General features: G+C 40.1%; 1 protein-coding gene across 1 annotated transcript in view; it reads right to left on the reverse strand.

The window, feature by feature from the left end:
* The window catches only part of SPAG17 (sperm associated antigen 17), an 89,726-nt gene extending 74,273 nt beyond the window's left edge, over positions 1–15,453 (reverse strand). Inside the window, exons 1-3 of the mRNA XM_048294062.1 lie at positions 15,341–15,453; positions 6,814–6,954; positions 5,945–6,004 (exon numbers count right to left, since the gene is read on the reverse strand). Coding sequence (XP_048150019.1) covers positions 5,945–6,004; positions 6,814–6,954; positions 15,341–15,433 — 294 coding nt within the window. The 5' untranslated portion in view covers positions 15,434–15,453. The remainder of the gene's footprint in view (positions 1–5,944; positions 6,005–6,813; positions 6,955–15,340) is intronic.
* Positions 15,454–19,670: the final 4,217 nt, after the last annotated feature.

The following is a 19,670-nucleotide window of genomic DNA, read 5'->3' on the forward strand; positions in this document are numbered from 1 at the left end:
GATTATGGCAGCACAATCTTACAGGGAAAAGCAACAACAATAACAGCAAACCCAAAGAATAAAACCAGAACACAAATGACCTAAATAATTTTAAACCAGTAGGATTCTATTTCTAACCAATAACCTTTTAGACTTCTAAATGAGCTGTACAAAACACGAACTAATTAAGATTTAAATGCAAGCACTCAACTGAACTGGATTTTAATGGCAAAACTATGCATATTATGCTTGGCAATAGAGGGATCTAGACTGGGGATCTCTTTGGTTTGTTTATTGAAACTGCACAACAAGTTGATCTCTCAGTATGCCTGGTGATAAGGGTTGGCTGTTATGTATCTCAACACTGAGCCTGGAGCTTCTCCTGCTTTTATCCATCCAGAGGTTTGATGTTTCTGAGCTGACACTGCTTCCCTGTTAGTAAGGAGGTAAAATAAAGTGAGGTTTTGTATGAAAAATTTGCCATACAGATCTGGAACAAGTCAACAGGAGAATCAAACAGGTCCTCTCTTCACCCAGTGAAGACAAAAAATAGAATGATTTGTAGTCAGAATTTTATATTACTTTCTGTTTAAATATTTACAGTTCCAGCATATGATTTGCAATCTAATGTTTGCTTGCTGGTCACATGTGAATATCAGAGATAATTCAGATAAACCAGGTGGGATTGCAAGATCCTGGACAGTCGAATTTAAAAGTCCTCACTATTTCAGATTCAATGAAGAAAGAAAAAAAAATAAGAGAGAGACAACATATGCCAGCAGATATAAGCAAGAGCTTATTTTTTAACTGTATCAGAGAAAAAAAAAATCATTAACATGGCATTGGTCTGGTATTAGATTGAAACAGCAGAAGAGTCAATACAGATGCAGGAAAATTAAGGCTAATCAGTGATTATTCCACTTTATATTCAGGAAAAACCCACAGATAATATGGTTGTCTCATTTCATTAGAAGCAATTATTTCCAACTGCATCAACAGAAAGTTGCAAAAAGGCAGCTTTTAAAGCTAGGAATACCAAAAATCAGTAGACCTGGACAATATAATCAAAGTATTAAAAACAGCAGCTGAGGAACTCTTTGGGTTACAAGTATTGACTTCAACCAACTCTTGGAGAACAAGGGCACTTTTACAGCAAATAAAAGAAAATATCACACCAACACTTACAAAAGGGAAATTAGAATAACATATATACTGGCAACATAATGTTGATCTTTGCAGAACAACAAAGGAGATGCTATTTCCTTAATGCTGTAAAGGAGGATTCAATAGACAATAAGAGGAGGGTAAAATAATGATCAATTCAATTTTGTTCTCTTAAAGAAAAAAAAAATAAGGCAGCCTTTTCACAAAGAGAATAGCTTTCTATGGCAAGGCTGCAATTCTATTTGAAACAGAAAAATATGATACAGTGAAAAGCATAATTCCCTAAGCTCTGTGGTATTGGCTAGGAAAGAAAGAAAAAGAGGAGAAAAAAAGGCATCATTGTGTTGGCATCATTTAAACCTACACAGGGTGTAGGTTTAAAAAACCAGAAAAAATTATTTGCTGGAAACTTTCAGCTGCACCAAACACTTCCACTACATTTGAGGTCCAAAGTCTAGGTATTGTATTGTGTTTACCTTTTCCTTTCTAATAGGAATGCCTTCTCCAATCACCTCCTCCTCCTATCTCCTGCAAGTTATGGGAGATATATATATAAAATGTATATATACATATATAAATAATAATTATACACATACACACACACATATACATAAAATTCTGCTATGCCCAGGATCTTTTCTAACTTGTATTGACCTATAATTGTCCTCATGGAATCCTAAGTCTAGGGAGGAATACTGGAATGTACTGCACACTGCTCATGCTGCCTCCCACCCTGAAAATGCAGGAGATGCCAGTAGAGCTAGCTATCAACCTGGTGACTAACAGCTGACAAATACTTATTTACAACTGATTAATTCTGCTCCAGTCTCATGGAATTCCAGGACAGGAATGGGACCAATTTGGATTTGGCATCTGATCTGATTATACTTTTCAGTTTGACAACTATAGCAGGAACTTTGCTGGGAGAAACAAAAACTGATATATTAATTCTTGACCAGTAGTGGAATAAAGGTTAATATTTTAATTGCAATTACACCTTTTTGGTCATACAGGATGACTTGTCTCAGAGATGTGTCAGAGTAGCATGGAAGGATGCTTCTGTTCCAACATTTTAGTTTTGCTGGCTTCACAAGAACAAGGACACACTTTAAAGGCAACATTCTGCGATCCACAACCAAGCAAAACTGCTCTCATCTCTGCCAGTTGAGCCTTTTTCATCTTTCCATGAAGCTTTTTCCCAAGCATCTCAGCTTATCTGACAGAACCACAAAACTCTTCCACGTCTCTCCCCCTTCTATCCCTCTCTCTCTCATGGCCATTATTCAACTGTCTATTTCCAGCAACACTATCCATCTACTACCAGTCATCTCAGGTGAAGGGGCCACATGAGGCTCCACCTGCTCCCATAATCACCATGCTACTACCTCTCATTTCCAGCTTGTTCCCTTATTAGTATGGGACATGATTTCTTCTCAGAATTTCCTGGGTAGCATAAAGGCAACTTTCTGTACCCTGTCCCAGTGAGTCCAACAAAACTGGAAAATAACTCTTACAAGAAAAAGAAAAGAAATAAGATCCTTTCAGCCACACAGCCCCTGAACTCAATCTCACCAGAAGTTTCAAGGGGGAGGTGGGGGAAATAATAAAAAAAAAAAAGCCAGCCTCCTGAGTAATTCTAGTGTGGAAAATTTAGGCTTGAATAGATTTTCAAAATTCAAAGTTTGGAAACTAAAACACTTGTAAGGACTTAAAGAGCACAGTTGACTGTCTCAAACACTGTTAAGGCCATGGAAGGATTTTGCCATGAGATTAGCACCGAAGGGAGTGACAGGGTGGTGCTGACTCTGGGCCTGGTGGAGGCAAGATCTGGCTAGCACACCCTGGGCTCCCACTGTGGCAAACTCTGTAAAGAACCAACTGCCCATTGGCATATCACCAGTCAAACAAAGATCACCCCAAGTTATGGGAGAGATGGCATCTATGGGCACCAAGGACCACCAAAGCCCCCCCCAAATATTCTTCTGGATACCTGAAACCTGGACCATAGATAACATAAGATAAAGGTGATACTATTGTCCAGGTGTTATCTCACACTGAGAGGGAGGTTAACAAAGCCTAGGGAAAAGAAAGTATCACTGATAATGGACACAAAATGGAGAATCTATGGGTCACAAGGAAAGCCTTGTGTGAAATCAGCTGTGCTGAAATCAGCTCCAACTGGATAAAAGGTAGTTCTGGCATGGGAAGGTTGCGAACACTGATCCCAGAAACCCACCGACTCAAGGAAAAGACTGAGCAGGCAGACTAATTAGCACTAAACGTAAAACAATCATTTAACCAATAGCATAAGAGAGTCGTGTAGCTAACAAGCATTAATCCTTTGTTTGCTAAAATGTATAGATAATGAAAAGTTTTGAATGACCTCAGGACCCCCACCACGAAAAAGCCCAGAGTGAAGAAGGACTTAACAGGATGCTGCTGGATCCACGGGTGGTGACTATCTTGTACTTGAACTCTCTCTCTCTCCCCTCTCTTTTCTATTTCTAATTCATTGTAAATAAAATTTGTACTATTGACTTCGGCACATGGTCTTGTTTGCACCTTAATTCGGGCAGAGACATTTCTCAATAATCAGATCTTAACAACACTATCATATTTAGTAGTGGTAAAATATCTTAATTACACATGATGTTATTAACCTTAATAGAAAACTGACCCAACAAACAGATTTGTAAACAATAAAAGATATACCTTGCTGATAAAATGCACATATTTGTACTTTTAGGTATTGTTGGAAAAACTGTACATGATAAATTACAAAATCTGTTGATATATTACAGGAAGCTTAACATTCTCCCTTTCATACATAAGGAAAAGAATTATTTCCTCAGCATCCTTTTGAGAGAATCAGCCTATCATCATTCAATTAAGTGCTGGAATTAGTACAAAATTACCAAGCAGGACTCCTACCCCCATCGAGTCATGTAAGAGTCAGAAAAGGTATTAGACACCTAATTCTTCTGGATTTGGAAATCTTTTAACTACATATTTATAAACCCTGCCTTGATCCTCTTCAATTTGTACAATAAGAGTGATATGAAATACAAAACAGTAAAATGATAGAAAGCCTGAAGGGGAATAACTTAGAATAGACAGCAGGAATTATTTTAATATTATATATAATTAGCTTGCAATATATCATAAGCCGTTTGTTAAAGGTTCTTGACTATTAGGCACTGAAGACCGCTGCACTGAAATTTATCAAAACCCCTGCACTTCAGCAGACACAAAGTGCAAGACTGATGACATGGGTAACAATATTACTACCAATATCAATAATAACCACATTACTATGCACATCATTAGTCCCAAATTCACACACAGGTACATGTCTTATGTTCCAGGAGCATTAAATGTCAGGAATCTCACAGTATCTCTAAAAATGAATATGGAAACTTGTGGAAGTGGCAGCATGTTGAATCCTGCCACAGAGAACTGTATGTGGCAATGATAGAAATGCTCCTCTCAGAAGAACTTTTCACAACCCTGTGTTCTGTGCCAACGTGGTATCTGTTGATCTTTTCTAGTGGAAGCAGTGAAAGCAGTGAAAGCTTTGAATGCACAATCTGCACATGGAATCTATGTGAATGTTTGGGAGTAAACTCTGCCCAGGGAGGTAGGATCTTAATGCTGTGGCAACATGATCGATCTTTTAATTCGCTACAGCCTGAACGGAAACTGAGTCCAAGCAAAAGGTCAGAACAGGCATTTTATATTCTGTGTTAAAGGAGGGGAGCAAAAAAAATGTCTTTGAGGAGTAAAGTAAGTAGCTAATGAGACACAGCACTGACAGCTGGAATTTAATAAGTGTCCACTTCACAAGGAAAATTGCTCTTAGTAATTAAATACAGGTATCACACAAAGCTTCTGCTTAGAGCTAGACTTCAAAATCCTTCTGTCAAGTAGGACTGAAGAAGTTTTACATACCAGGTAATATAAGGGTGAGTTTGCCTGGGAGGCTAGTCCTAAATGAAGAGGGTTAATTGCATAAAATTCACAGTCCTGTCAGTGGTAAATAATTCCAAAGGGACTTGTTCAGATAGTAGCTGGGCATTACTGAAAAACAGATTGCAGCTAAAAAAAACTGTTATAAAGTCCAGCAAAACCTGAGACACATAAAAAGTTTATTAGTCATTGCAGAAATAAAACGCAAACAAGATCTTTTTAGAGGGATCCAAAATTCTTTATGGTCCAGGTCTGTAGGACCGTAAAACTCTACCTGAGAAAATTTTAAACAATCTTCTAATTAATCACAGGATTTTATAGCCTCTCACAAGTTGTAAGTAAAACATTAACAGGGTAGGAGGAAGTACTCTTTGTACTAAGCATGATTCCAAACCCCGCTGACACAGCCCACTAGATGAATCAGGTTACATCAAACTGAGATTATAACGGGTACTGGCACACAGAATAGTGTTTCATATAGGGGACTGCATTGCCCTGTTTAAATGAAGGTGCGTCTAAATTTTTGGGAGTATCTGAGAGAGAAGAGTCCGACAGGTTTTTCTGTAATTTGAGACATCACCATCAAAACACGACCATGTAACACATCCTTCAATAATAAAACTCACCCCTGAAAAGACGTTTTCAGACGAATCAGTGTCCAACAGAATACTTTGGTATCACAAAAACAAAGCAGTTTAAAGTATCTAGATGGTTGAATGTTTTTAACATCTAGATCTAATAAATTTGCATTTATTCAAGAATGTATAACAAAACCACACAGCTCTACATACTTCAGTGTAAAAGAGCACTGACTCTGCAATACGTTTTAACTTACCTCATAGTACATAGGCACATCCTTAGCCTTTTTTGCCTTTTGACCCCCATATTCTGCGATCTGCAAGTAAATAAAGCATTCTACTGTGAGAAGATTTTATGTTTACACAAATTATTTTACTCATTATTCCCTTTTGCAAATGCTACACTCACACTCCAAAACAGTGAAGAATCATCTTCTGGCAACCCTGTACCTTAGGGAGGGATTTTTGTGATCAGCACCTTGAAGAAAAGTCTGTAGGAAAACTTCATTTACAGGGAGCAGAGCAGCTTATACAGTAAACTTTTCTTTTTCCATTTTTAACTCCTACAAATTACAGCAATGAAGCTGGTAGAGAGTATAGACAGTAAGTCCTGTGAGGAGTGGATGAGGGAGCTGTGGCTCTTTAGTCTGGAGAAAACCTTTTCTCAGGGGAGCCCTTATCATTCTCTACAACTCCCTGAAAGGAGGTTGTAGCAAGGTGGGGATCGGCCTCGTCTCCCAGGCAACAAGCAACAGGACGAGAGAAAAAGGCCTCAAGCTGTGCCAGGAGAGGTTCATGTTGGACATCAGGAAGAATTTTTTTACAGAAAAGATTGTCAAGCATTAGAATGGGCTGCCCAGGGAAGTGGTAGAGTTACCATCCCTGGAAGTGTTCAAGAAACGACTGGATGTGGCACACAGTGCTGTGATTTAGTTGATAAGGTGGTGTTCAATGAAAGGTTGGACTTGATGATCTTGGAGGTCTTCTCCAACCTTAATGATTCTATGAATTAGTGTAATTTTTGAAACTTCCATAGAGTAGTTTATCACTACCACAAAATAAAGAAGGCAGGCTCTAGAAGTGACATCTACAGCTTGGCTCATTAAAAGTTACTTTCTTGGAATACCTGTCGGAAAATGTCTTCACGTGTTACCACACTGAAGAGCTTTCGCAGTGGCACCTGCACAGCAAGAGAGAGGGCCTGGGTGTGGATTTCATCCTCAGTCTTGGTCCCAACAACAAAAGCGATGCTAGGCTTCCAGCCATCCTACATTCCAAAATAAAATATTTAAGGTATTAAAACTCATGCCAACGAAAGTTCTTCTCTGCAGTTTCAAAGAGTAATCTTGTAGAGATGGTTTTATGTCACTTTAAGACATATTAAACATCACTGTATTAATCACGCTGACATCGCATGCAACCCGAAAAAGCCCCTACTACTTTGTCCCAATTCTTTCTGCCATGAGGTGGCAGCATTATGCTACGCAAAACACAAATACCTACTAACAGACTTAACAAACCTCTTTGCAGGCAAACGCTGCATTAGCGTCTCACAAAGATGTACTAACTTTTAAATGGCATTTGCAGATTTGGCAGTTCAGGTAGCAAACAAAAGTGAATTTTGAATATATGTATTATGGCGATCATTCGATGTAGAAAAAAATGAACAATTTTCAGCTTCCTCATCCTGTGAATTAGATAATGCCCAGATACTATTTTCTGAATGTTGTAGCATTATTTTTATGATGTTTTATGAAGACATATTTATGGTTCTTGAATGGTTTCACCAAATATTCTGAATCAAGAAAAATTACCAATGGCAACTTGCATTTCACTACAATATTGATGAATTAAAAACACTAGCAGTTTTCAAACATTTGCAGTAGCATACACATTATTTTAATGCAAAAAAAATGTTTTCAGCACTAAAAAAAAGCAGAACAAGCAAAAATTGGAACACTTTATTTACTGATATACATCCAGAAAAGCTTAAAAATTATGTAATTTAAGTAACTTTTACTGGTTATTCTCTTTCACATTTCTGCTTTAACCTACTGGAATCCCTTTCACAGAGTGAGTCACTATCTCCAGCACATCTACATCTCACTCTAGAATATTCTTTATCAGCATTAGTGGTGGCTGAACTATGAGCATTTTTAATGGTTGTGCTGTACAGGAATTACTGAATTTACTTTTTTTTAAAATGCATATCTGCATGTGTAAACTGCAAGGTTACCAATACAGCTGCATAAAGGTAAACATGGAGAGGGATTCAGTCAGATCACGGCAGTCCCAGGACAGTCACATTAATGCTTATCCTGGGACCAGAGTCACAGTCCAGTGTGCAGCATAGCAAGGAAAGATTTTAAGAGATTTAAGATAGGGTGGTAACTTTACGATATTGAATATTTTCATATATTTATATTATGTACAAAGTCCTTGTGGAATAGGAACAAAACCTGAGCTGAGCTTAAGGTAAAGTGATGAAAAGGACCATTCTAAGAAAAAGACTCAAATGGTAAGAGAAGCATTTTCTTCCAGTTTTACAATACCCTTCTTCATTTGTTCCTTTCCTTAGCTGGTAAAATGCATACCTAAATGTCTGCAATTTGAGTAACTGATGGCTTGGGATGGGAGAAAGCCACAGTTGACCTAAGTTTCAAAACAGTGTATGCTTGCATGGTGGGAAACAGTTTGCCAAACACTTAAGGTAACAAAGGATAACATCACATGGGTATGCCCCATTTTTCTTACCACAGAAAAACAAAATTCAGAAAAACAAAAAATTCAGAAAAACAAAAAAGATGTAAACATCATCTCGGTAAAACTTTAAATAGCTGCAGATCAGATAACTAATCCAAAAGGGCATCTATACTTCCACACATCATGAACTTCCTTGATGGTTTATTGCAGCACAAAATAAACCTCAAATTTTAAAAATTACGAGTACTATAGAGTACAAGCATATCACTGATACTCTAGGCATATGCAAACACGGTGGAATTTATGAGTGTCCAGCTGCCCTGGGGCAGCAGACACTGCTCAATGGAGAAGTGGCAGCAGTAGTGGGGACTGCGCCAAGTACACTGAATTTCATTTTCATCTTTTTCATCTGCAGGAAGGACGGGGCATGGTAACTCCTTCTGCCTAAAGCTGCAACATAGCTACTGGCGCACAGCACTGTGAAAGATCTCTAGGTATTCCAATATCATCAACATGCACAGGAGTTGCAGCTAATCTGGATTAAAGCTATCATTGTATACCTGCCAAGAGTTGGACAGCAAAACTTCAGCATTCTTTGAACAGTAAGTATTTTGATGCCCATGCCTGTGTGGAAATGCATAATTTTCTAGGCTCTCAGAACTGAGATCGAAATGCTCTCATGTGGCAGTATCCTGGTGCTCACCAGCAGACACGGAGCCTTTAGAACAACCATCTACCTGTGGCATGAGCTAACGGAGCAACTGTTATCACTACATTGCCCACTTCAGTGAGGACCACCAAGAGAGGGAAACAAGGTCCGGTAAGTCTCACAGAGAGATGCTGACAGTACAAGAGCAGCAAGAATCAGGAATGTCAGGTTCTACTCAGGATCTACTCATGGTCCAGCAGCAATACAGAGCTTGCTCCCACAACTTCCTGCAGTTCTTCAGATATATAAAAAAATATCTATCAGAGAGTTCTAAGACTCTGCCTTATGCCTTCTTTAGTTCCTCCTTAAAACATGCTGATAGCTCTCTGCCCACAAATTAAACCTGCTTAGCACTGATTAATATCACTGCAACAACATCTGTGGAACCTGTCTTCCTTATCACCCTCTCTCTTCTTGATTTTTCCACCCCTTGGTCACAACTGTCCCTAGTTAATTTCTCCGTCCTTTTCCACTCTCCATTCCTCATCTGAGTTACACCACTTGTCTTAATGTTTCCCCCACCTGTGACTTGCTCCCCAGCTCTTGTCCTCTGTCTCCTTGTTCAGCTAGCCTCCGGTTTCACTATCTGATCCCACTTCAGGCTTTCTCCATCCTCAGATTCCGTCTCCAAATCCTTATCCTCTAGCCCCTATAATAATTCCCAGACACTTTCAGAGATATGGTTGAGCAATGAGACTCTCCTTCACAAAGGTACTATAAGCCTTTCTAAGAAAAGAGAATTTTCCTGGTTTCCACTGTGGTGCCCACCTTTACACCAGCCTCTGACAAAGCACCAAAGCAAAACATCAAGGTAGGTTCTGCTTGTGCAAAACGTGTGTTTAAAAAAAAAAATAGGACCTATGCAAACAAAATTATCCAACCCCAGATTTTTGTTATCCAAGCAGAAATTATCATCGGTGGGCCACATCTTCTCCCCACTAAAAATGGTCTGCTTCAAAGAAACAAGGTGATAAATCTTCTCAACGTAACAGCTGTGAGAATATTTATAGTATAGGCAAACCATTGGCTAATACATTAAAAATAAAATACATGGAATGAGCCTCTGCAAGATAACTGTACTGGTAGTGAAAATTATAATGTTATTTAATTCTACAGAAGCATATGCAGCTCAATACAAGGTCTTTTGTGCAAAAATTTGAGTATTATTAGAGACACCCTATACCTCCCTAGTGCTAAATGAAGAAAAGAAACTGCTTTTCTAAAAAAAAGTGCAATACCTGGGAATAGGAGCTAGAAGTAGCTAGTAAATATCTGAAGTAGCTACACACACCTTCACAGGCAATAATGATCTAGACTTCCTGGAGTCATTAACAGCATGTCATCTATTCCTAGACTGACCAGTTTTGAAGCCCTGAAAGATCATTTTTCAGAAAAACTGCACACTGAGAACATGAATTGAAGTCAATAAGGACAGTCAATGTGCACCATTAATATGTAGTTTAAGGTGTTTAATTGATTATACTCATTTCTGATTTTAAAAATCTAGTATTTTTGCAATACTGCTTTTATATTATCGATCCTGTAACAGTATCCCCAATGTTCAAGGCACTGAAAGGACAGAGAAGAAACAGACCCTGCTTCTACAGCTCACCACCTAAAATCACAACATAAAAATGTGAAGGAAAAATAGTAAAATGTATATGGTTACTTTAAAAATATTTTCTCCCTCAATATACAACTGCTCCTCCACTTAGTTTTATTCTTTCAAATGTTATTGTAGTATCAAGGCTTGAGAAAGGATCTGAAAGAGGATAGATTAGTGACCCTAAGGCTACCTCAAATGACGTTCCCAGCTTAATGAACACGATAGAGAAAACCATAAAAATAACTACTGCAAAATCATGGAAACAGTCTAGGGAGGTTGCCATTGAGAATATAACACAAGCACTACAAACTGCACAAAGGAGACCAAAATGTAGGGAGCAGATATCCCACAGAATCAAAAATGCTGGTTCAAATATGAATTTTAAAAAAAATTGAAGCTGGAAATGTGGCAGTGGCAACTGAATACTGTTTAAACAATCTGAAACAAACTCCAGTTAAGGGCAGGCCAGATTGCTCTCACTGGAAAGCATCCAGTGATGACCATTGCTACGAATGACATTGTCCTCCTGGTTTTAAAACTCTTGGCCATGTCAAGAGCTGAAATGCACAAAAGTCTCTCAGTATTACAAATAACCATCTGTGTGGAAGACTTCCCATGTCCCTCAGGTGGAGACGCTCCAAATCTGCAAGATCAACCTAATTCTGAAGGCTCCATGTAAGCAGCAAACTTTTTTTTGGTTATCCAAAATCCTTGCTTTCACGAAACACAGAAGGTGCCTCTCACAATTTTGTTCTCAAGCCTCCATTGTGTTCCTCTGTGATGTGATTTTTTCCAACTGTTAAAAACCAGTGCACATAGCCTGTATATCTTGTTCACCACAGCAGTATTGGAATAGAATGTTAAGAAAATATCTAACTTTAATTCACATTGAAGAAAAAAGCAGATGCAGCACACATTTTTTTCTTCCTTTTTAAACATATCTTGTTTTCTCTGCTTCATTTCCTAGACACAAAAGGGCAGCTGTTCTAGGGAAGACAGTTGAACAAGTCAGGTATATTGTTTATTTTTGCAGTACCAGTTTCTAGATCTCTTTGGCCAAGAAAAGCATCAAGCTTTGTGGGGTATCTGTCATTTTACTTTTGTGGTACGTAATGTTGTGGAGTTTAGTGATTTTTGTTTAGTTGCTTTCTTGGTTGGTTTGGGGTTTTTTTTGCAGGTCGTGTGTTTGTTTTGTTTGATTGTTTGGTTTTTTTCCTTAGGACAACAACCAGTAAGTTCATTTTGTTACAGCAGAATTTTGAATTTACCTGTAAGGGCTGAGAAGAAACATTTGAAAACTCAAACTCCAAACATCTGGGCATCAAACATATTAGTGATTTATGAACAATTAAGAGTAGTAACAACTCTAACACTCTTTATTTTCAACGAGGGGGCTTGTAAACCAGTAAATACAGCTGGCATTACTGGGAAAGGTTGTTTATCAGGAATTTTGTAGCCTTAAGGTAGGACATCACTTCTCAGAAATATGCAGACCCACTCTCATTATCTGCTGATTGACACACCCACATTTACTAATGGCTTTTGTTTGTAAGAGCCTGAGCTTTTGCTGTACAACAGGGGCAGATGAGATAATATCAAAGCTCAACAGAATGTTAATTTTTCTCTGAAGAGGAAGTAGTATGAATAGCAATCAAAAGTGGAGCCATCCCATTCAGAATATTTTTAGAGGTTTCACAAGATTTAAGTTAATTTCAATTTTCAGGCGCTAAAAGGCCAATAAAATGAGAGAAATCATACAGATGGAAAGTCAGCACAGAACAGGGCTTCCAGTTGCTATGCTTAGTTATACTAATTAATAAGAACAGTTATTTCAATTAAGGGCTGTATTAGCCCAGAATTCACGTTTCACTCAGCAAATATCGCCCTTTAGGTACTTAACACATGCAAAGTTTAAAACTACCTAAGAATCTTAATTTACATTTTGCAATTTAATTCTGTAGTGAATCCAATCAAAATAGATGATAAATATCTGAAGGCAAATACAGTCTGCAATTCCATGTTCTTCTGCATAACACATTACAAACAAGAAAGATATATATAAACTATAATGTGAGGCTCTGGAAAATCCATATTTCCTCTGTGTGTGTTTTTAAGTTGTGTGTTTGCCAGTTTTCACAGTGCATTTAGTAAAAGTAATTATTTGGTTAGTAAATACCATTTAAATCATATTTCAGTTAGCATACTTGTCCATAAAAACCTTAACAGCACTGGTAAAATGACTCTTTTTCATAGATTGAACTAATAAAATAGGTAAGTCATAAACACATTAAAATGTGAAATTTCACCACTCGATCTATCTGGTACAATTTAAAACCAGTCTTAGTAAATTCCCTTTGCCTCCACTAAAGGGAAAGAATATCTTCCAAATTGATGCAAGTAAAAGATTTAAAAATTCTTTACATACAAATTGTGAGGAGAGAAATTTATTTACTTGATAGGAGTTCCTGTCGTCGCCCAAATAATTTCAGATTCATATGGTATTTCATATACAATACTGAGGATGAGTAAGAAATAAGTTTTGTGCACTGTGTCTGGTGAGACCTACAATTCAAGTTGTTCAACACTCTCTTTTACAGATTGCTTTCAGTTCCTGAGCTTCATATATCTGAGTTTAAACTTTTTATGTTATATGATTACTAGGGTAGGGTGGGTGGGGGGTAGGGACAGTGTGGTTAGACTATTTGCAGAATGGGATTTGATTTTTAAAAATCATGTTTATCCTTTAATAAAAACCCCTATGTGATTAAGTAGTTAAGATATTCAATGCCCTCCGTGTTCAAGAGGAAGGAATTAGATTTGGCAGCAGAGTCGTACTTGTGTCAAAGATGTGCTTTTACAGAGCATGTTTATTTACATTAAGTACACCCACATTTGGCCACACTTGATGAATCTTGATTCACACATGCTCAGAAGAGATCTGCTGGCATTTGAGAGTTTTGCACCGAGTGTGCTCTTGCCCATGACTATAAGAGCTGAATAAGAACACTCCTGCAGTAAGAAATTTCAGTGGCTGCCCAGCATCTCAGAAGCCTGAGTTCAAGCTGACCACAGTAAGGAGACAGTTTTTCCCAAGTTCCCAAGGCACTATCTGTGAACAGTATGGCAGAGAAAGTGAAATTAGGTTAACTGGAACAGAAAGCAGTTAGACGATACCAGAATTATGGAAACAAGGAATCTCAAGTCAGCCCCCATGGGTAGAGGCATTACGATAATCTTTAATTAGGTGATCACATACTTTTTCCTACAGAATTCTTGCCCCATTCAGTGAACATTCAACATTTTTTTTCCATCTGCCTCAATGTGTGGTCCTGAATAATACCAACTTTGACGTTTCCTAAATTTTGAGCATTTTATTTCCTACCTTTAAAAATACTTCAATATAATGGTTTGCATTTAAGAAATGTAATAAATTATGTGTAGAGGCAGCAGAGCATACAAAGCACTTTGTTCAGTGAATTCACTGCACAATATCCACAACCACAATAAACACCACCATAAAAAACCATAATCACTAATTGGCACCTTGCTAGTAAGCATGGGAGAAAGACCAGGAACAGAGTAGGTGATGGAGATTGGACCTTCAGCCCATTCTTATGCTTGAGGGAGGTTTTCCAAGGGTAGGGACAAGATTCACAAGTAAGAAAGGGCTCAAGCCCTTAGAACTCTACTGAAAAATCTGTGTTCTAGGGAAAAATGGGAAACAACAGCCTAAGCTATTCAAAAAGTGGTCTTGTTTGGTAAACTTGTATTATATGGTTACTGCCAAATAAAAGTAAAAGCAACTAAATATTTAAGAGATTTTTTGACATCTGTGGCATTTTCGGGAAAAGCAATTAACCAGTTTAAAAGCCTCCTGAATTAAAAGTTCCTTATATTTAACTAGTGCTGCTGCCATATTAAAAGGAAAAAAATCAACAAAACACAAACCCACAGCAGCTGAAACAAAAAACTGCTTTTTTTTTTTTTTAATAGGGCACAACAGGAATCCACAAAACAAGGAAACCACGGAAGCAATTTGTCTCACTTGCAGAAGCCGTGCTAGATAAACACATGCGAGATAAATATTATTGTTTGCTAAACTACCACCCTATTTGAAACCAAATTTTCTCCTGCAAATCAAGATTTATGAGAATTACATTGCTTACACAGAACCTGAAAACCTAAATATGCCTTTAGATCCTCACACTCTGTAAAAGAAAAAAAAAATAAAAAGAAAAAAAAGTGCCTTTTAGCTGCACACACTCAGGCAGGAAAATTACAGCCTCACATTTTCAACGCTACAGTTAATGCTGTGTCAGCACCTCCATCAAACCTCGTTGTTCAGCAGTTTATAAAAAGTTCACTCCGAGCCGAAACTTGGCACCCAGAGCCCAGAAAGGAAAGTGCCCAGGAGGAGCAGAGAAACCCTCAGGGCGACGCTCGGTGGCGGGGGGCAAAGGGGCAGAGGGCCTCCGCCGCACATCGGGACCATTCACAGCCCTCCCCAGGGCCACCCTGGGGCCCCCTGGAGCCCCCGGCAGCCGCGACCCCCGGGGCGGGGGAGCGGCGAGAGCCGCCTCCAGCCCGCTCCCCCTTCCCACCGCGCCGCCGGCTCTGCCCCTCAGCTGCCTTCACCTCCTCGAGGCGGGCGGACACCAGCGCGGGCTCCCAGCTCGACAGCCCGGGCACCAGCGACTCCCGGCCGGACCTGAGCCCCTTGGGGCCCATGGCGGTGCGGCGGCGGCTGCAGCTCCGCCGGCCCCACGCGTCGCCCCGGAGACCGCGCCCGTGGGCGGCGCCTGCCGGCCGGGAGAGCGCTGGGCCCGGCCGGGCTCGCCCGGGGAGGCCGCCTGGAGCGTCGCGCCTGCGGGGAAAGGCTGGGGGAGCCGGCGCTGTGCAGCCTCGGGAAGGGACATGGTCAGTGTCTGTCAATATCTAAAGCGGGGGTGTCAGAGCATGGAGCCAGGCATAGGACGAGGGGCAACAGGCAGAAACTGATGCACGGGAAGTTACACTCGAGTAGAGGTGAGAACTTTGCTGTGTGGGTGACCGCACACTGGAACAGGTTGCCCGGAGAGGTTGCAGAGTCTCACTCACTGGAGATAGTCAAGAACCATTTGGATGCAACTCTGTGCCATGTGATTCTAGGAACCCTGCTTGAGCGCTGAGGTTGGACCAGACGACCCAGTGTGGTCCCTTTCAACCTGATGGATTCTGTGGCATGCTCGTGGGGCTTTCAGGTGCTTTCCATCATCATTTTTGAGACAACGAGACACCCCCATCACGGCTGCCCGAAGGAGAGGCCTCGCCAAGGCTGCGTGGAGAGTGTTGGGGCAGCACATGCTCACACAGACACCAAGCGACACATCTCATGCCCGGGGCACCAAGTCACACATCTCATCTCCAGGGCCACTCTGCAGCACCCGTGGCAGCTCTCGGCGTGCCCGGGGAGGAGGGCGAAGGAGCGAGCTCCAGCCGTGGAACTGGAGCGTGACCCAAGCAGCGAGGCGGGGGGTGCACAGGTGTGGGCAGCCAGGCCTTCTCCCAGGCCCAAGTGGCTCTCCAAATACTACCATATGTTACGGCACTGGGACCAGAAGGGGAGAGGGAGGCACTGTTGGGAGAAAACAGGAGAGCTGCCAAGATAAAGAATTCATTACAGAGGAGTCATGTCGTGATCTCACACTGGAGACGAGTGAAATATTCTGTGTGATTTAACAGTTGGTGAAAATACCCCAAACCACATGCTGCCCTTCCCCCACCCCCTTATACCGATCAGGGTTGCTCAGAGCCTCCAAATCTTTATTTTATTTTCGTCAGAGCTTAAAACCCTGCTGTGCAGTGTGTTACTGCCTTAGTCAGGATTTCGTTCTGGGATGATACTGACTTGGCATGTATGCTGTATAAAACACCTTTTATTACATGGGTTTAGTGAAGAAGTAGGAATTTAGCTTCATAGGGGATGTAACAGGCAAGTCTCCCATCATTTTTAGTTTGCAGAAGGGTATCTTCCCTGCGTTTGTAGATACTTACGCAATTGGTAACATGGGAAAGCTGCACAGTATATTTGCCAACATCCATTAACTTTTCCCTCAGCCCATCTCTTGGCTGATGTCCATTTCTCTGGTTTTGAGTCTTTCTTTTATTGTCCAGAAAAAAAGAAAAAATCAGGCTTAACTTGTTCACAGAAAAAGGCTGCATGACATTCACACCATAACTGTGTTCTTCACTAAAGTCTTGGATACACAGCCTGTGCCTGCTGAGGTGCACTGACAGAGTATGGAAAAGAGGAGTGGGGCAGGATCACCAGCTGATGTAGCAGAACAGTAGAGAGGTTTGGGCTAGAATGCACAGATAACAGTGCCAAATACTCTAATTATGAACCACCCTTCAGATTTTTCATGGCTCAGTTTTCAGGAATAAATACAAATTTCGGGAGGAGTGACAGGAGAGGGTTGTGCACCCAGATCTTGATGGTGTGGCTGGAATGTGCTTTACCATTTTGGTGGGAGACTTTGGTGGGAGCTGATAACTGTTTAATTATGCCCATTCCTGGATCTGTGTGCTCAGATCATTGGAAGGTTAAAAACCGGAGAGACTGATGTTAGCCAGTCAACAGCTGTGAGAACACAAACAGTAGCTGTGAGAACCATGAACTGGCCTGTTTATATCTACTGTGGGTTTGCTTGATGCATAAGGATTATTTGAAGGAAATTGTTCTGTTCTTCTTCTGCTTACCACGTTAGTAAATGCATCTAGATAACTTTGTTGTTGTATGCTGTAGCAGATAGCAAGTCAAACTAAAGTAGGACAGCTGATCACTGGGGGTTTATACCAGTTCATTTAAAATTATCTCCACCACTCACAAACAAAGGAGAGGAAGAAATTGTATTTATGCTCCATTACAAAGAGTTGTAGCGTATAGTCCTAAAATGGGTTATCCATCAGTGAAGTCAGCCGAAGACATCTCCTGTTTGGCTGCTTGTCCCCGTCCAGTCAGTTGTGCTGCCAAAGATGCTTGTAGGCCAAGCTGTGAACCAGATCACTGAAACCCCCTTGGTTAAATCCTACAACAGACAGACAAATCAGAAATACTGGGAAACTACAGCCTTTGTTTCCTCCAAATGGTCTGGACTGCACAACGCCCAGCTGCATGTTTTGCAGCTGAGCCATCTGAAAACCTTCAGCTTCCTTCTGATAACTAAAAGATGAAGTTGCTGCAATCTCAAAACCTGTATTAGCAAAACTGAATAGTAATTCAGCTATACTGATAAGCCTCTGGTTAGAGGAATAGGCAAATTTCACATTCAGAGGGACAGTATGCAGTTTGGGGTACCTTCTGCACAAAACAGGAATGGGCAGATGTAAGCTTGACATTTCCAAGTAGTGAAATTTGGTCTAGTGCCAGAGTTAATAGGACTATCTGTGATGACTTTGTGTAGGACAGGATTATTTATGGTGAGATTTTTGGGGAGAGTGGCAACCTAAAAATGAAAAAAATCAGCCTTTAATTTTTTGGCTTATTAAAAATTACCGCTTTTGAATACATGTGTGGAGTAACCTAAGACATGAATTTACAGTACACTTGGAATTCTGCATAATACTCTGTGTAAACAAAGCATAGTTTATCTTTCCCTGGGAGACAGGTTAACAAGCCTGTGTATTATGAGTTTATACAGCAGGGTAAGAAAACATGCATGGTAAGTCCGGTGGAGTAGCTAGACACAATAACATGCCCGCATGCCCACGTTTTTAATAGTAGTACAGAAGGAGTGTTTAAAAATGAGGTATATTCTTTACCTCCTTCAGGAAGAAGGAACATTGGTTGCCTTTTCTTTTAGGGTAACTTAAAGAACATTTGCACTTACTTATTCTTCAGTAAAGTGTGGGGAGTGGAAAGGCATTACTAGTTGTACGTGTCATTTCTTCTCTACTTGATATTTTCTGAAAGACTACGTTTGACTAAAGAACCAGTAAAGGTTTTGGTTGTTATTAATTAAAACCTGATTAACTGAGAGGGGATTTAATTTTAATCATGCTTGCTTTGTTTTAAAAATGTGCTTATTTTAAATGCTTGAAAAATATTTGGAAAAAATTTTCTTTTTCGTAAGAACCATCAACTTCTCAGCTTTAGTTGGGAAGCAAGCAGAGTCTCTTTGCTTGAGTCCTTAAGAACACACTTAATTGCTTTATAATGCTTTCATAAGATTTAAATATTTCTGAAACAGGGATGCTTCCTGAATTATGGCTTTAGAAAGCTGTTTCTGTTTTAGAAAACTGGCCAGAAAAGTTGTCTAGAACAGCTAACATGGCGTTCAGCACTGCTAAGGAAACAGCCTTTCATCCTCTTTATATTTCTAAAAGAAGAAGAAAGATACTAAGAAAAAAGAAAAAATCACACTTCCTCCCCCTTCACCCCCCCTCCATCCCCCTCCCCCCCAAGAGAACACTGTTCAGTCCTTTATCCCCTCAGAAAGAAAGAAGGGGAGGAACATAAAATTCATTTTGCTTTCCTTTCTAGTTCCACAGCACTGCAGCATCTGGGCTGGGAGCAGCTTTTGCTTGAAGTTTGCAACCCCCCAGGACACGAGCGTCTCACAAGTTACACAGATTTGACAGCTATAGCATGTGTTACCACAGCCTCCCTGAACTCTCACATACCAAGCTGGATGTAGGAGGTCTTTGCCTACAGTTGCTGCTCTGGCCACCAAATGATTCTTTTAAATTTATTTCTGATTCTCTAAATTTGTTTATATAATTTGCATAAAGCTTCCCACATGGGCTGCACTGGCCTCGTGGATGTGGACCAAATACCTGTTTTGGCTTTAGGATCTAGAAAGCTAATTTCTACATCACTAAATTGTAAGTGCATGTGCCCTGAAAGGGATAAAGGTTAAGCCAAGTGTAAATATATTAACACGTTCCCCTTCTGAATATTACATGGTGCTCTTATTTTTCTAGTGCC

This window comes from Corvus hawaiiensis, chromosome 2, assembly GCF_020740725.1.
Source record: "Corvus hawaiiensis isolate bCorHaw1 chromosome 2, bCorHaw1.pri.cur, whole genome shotgun sequence".
Lineage (NCBI taxonomy): Eukaryota > Metazoa > Chordata > Aves > Passeriformes > Corvidae > Corvus > Corvus hawaiiensis.